General features: G+C 48.4%; 1 protein-coding gene across 1 annotated transcript; it reads right to left on the bottom strand.

The window, feature by feature from the left end:
• Window positions 1-271: 271 nt before the first annotated feature.
• On the bottom strand, window positions 272-1,776 carry BDV27DRAFT_139995 (TauD/TfdA dioxygenase family protein). Its single transcript, XM_032069568.1, has 3 exons — window positions 865-1,776; window positions 468-802; window positions 272-406 (listed from the first exon to the last, which is right to left on the bottom strand). The coding sequence occupies exons 1-3, from the start codon at window positions 1,542-1,544 to the stop codon at window positions 294-296; spliced, it is 1,128 nt and encodes a 375-aa protein (XP_031920154.1). The 5' UTR covers window positions 1,545-1,776; the 3' UTR covers window positions 272-293.

Raw genomic sequence — 1,776 nt, 5'->3', positions numbered from 1 at the left:
AACAAGAATTATAAGTTGTAGGCCCCGCACGCATGCATATGCAGCGAAGAAAAGAAGAGAAAAAAAAGAAAAGAAAAGAAAAAAAAAAAAAAACCAAAAATTTTTTGCACTCCTTCCCGAAAAAGAAAAAATTATGAACCTGGATTCAAGCAGTAGTAACGTAACGCTCAATAGGTTTTTGCACTCCTAGTAGAACGCCCGGGATAATGAAGCGATGATTCGTAAATTGTAGGACGATGTGCTGTTCGCCTGATACTGTTAGTTTCAGAGGTTTTTTTTTTTTTTTTTTTTTTTCACTCGAACTGGTCGTAGACGGGGATGGGCTTCTCGCCTAGTGCGGTCAGGCGGAAGATGTGGCGGAGCTTTGCGCCGTAGTCGTCGTCTAGGTAGTCGACGATTGCTGAGTCTGGGGGTTTTCACCGTTAGTTTGGGTTTTAATGAGGGTGTTGATTTGGGTTGTGACTTACGAAGAGTAGAGCGGTTATCGAAGATAACGATTGTCTTTGGTTGCCATCTTACTCGAGCTTGGAAGTCGTGGCCCGTGATGATATGGTTCATGAGGAATTCAGTGAGCCAGCGTTGTTCGGGCTCCTTGAGACCTTGGATCTTGGTGATGAATTCGCCGTTGATGAAGAGGCACTTCTCGCCCGTCACGGGGTGGACTCGGACCAGTGGGTGGACGGTGTCCACGGGGTCCTTGCGGACGAGGCTGTTGGTTAGGCGGGCGTGGTTGATCATTTTAGCCGAGGAGTGAACGGCCCGGAGAGTGTCGAGCCAGGAGCAGAAAGTCGGAGAAAGACGTCTGGAATTAATTAGTTTCCGTGATCTTGGGGTATCAACAAAGTGGAATCAAAGCGCGCATACTTGTAGGCCATATCGGTCGCCGCGAAGACGGTATCACCTCCTACTTCTGGGCCTTCCAGAAGACCCAACATGACGTAGCTTGGTGGCTGGATTTCGTAGCTCACATCCTGATGCCACAAAGTGGTTGTCGTGCGCTGCGACAGGAAACGCGAGATCTCTTCTTTGTTGCCATCGCGATGAATGATATGGAAGCCGGGGTGGCCGCGCACTGTTCCAGAAACAGGCTGATAGTTCGGTTTTCCGAAATGGCGCATAAACTGTTCCTGCGCCTCGGGCCCAGCATCGATCAAATCCTGCGCGGGAAATGCGACAACCTTGCGCTCCGAAACCAGTAATGCGAGCTCATCCTTCGCGGCGTCCGAGAGCTGGCTCAACTGAACGCCTTCAACAATGGTGCCGATCTTCGGCTGGATTTCGGTCACTTTAGCTTCGGGAGTTAAGAGGTTAGGCTTGGACCTATCCTCTACGCGCAGCGCGGGATCGTCATAGTGGAATGGGGTCAGTGGATCGAACCACATTTTGTCCCATGTCGGTAAATATTCTGGGTACCTGGTTCTGACGGTGTTGTCCCCATTGACGTCCACGTAGGGGATGTTGATGTCGTAACTGATAGGGCTCTCTTCCTTGTGAGCATTGACGGGATGGCTCTTGGGCCTTATGACAGGGGCAGTTGATGGCATGTTGAGAGCGAAAACAGCCTTAGACGAGAAGGAGGAGCTTTTAAGACTTAATGTCAAGGCAGATTACAAAATGTAGAAGCGGAAGAATTAAGAATGGATGAGGGAAACGTTTTTCTAGATGATAGGTTGGAAATTGATGAGACTGAAAAGAAAAGAGATAGGAGTTTAGATGAGAGGACGACGAGTATAAATAATCTCGCATCCATAGTATCATTACATTTTGATAAAAAAA

The sequence above is a fragment of the Aspergillus caelatus genome (assembly GCF_009193585.1).
Source record: "Aspergillus caelatus strain CBS 763.97 unplaced genomic scaffold BDV27scaffold_663, whole genome shotgun sequence".
NCBI classification, from domain to species: domain Eukaryota; kingdom Fungi; phylum Ascomycota; class Eurotiomycetes; order Eurotiales; family Aspergillaceae; genus Aspergillus; species Aspergillus caelatus.
The sequence above is the reverse complement of the archived record's forward strand: the minus strand, read 5'-3'. Positions and strand labels throughout refer to the sequence as shown.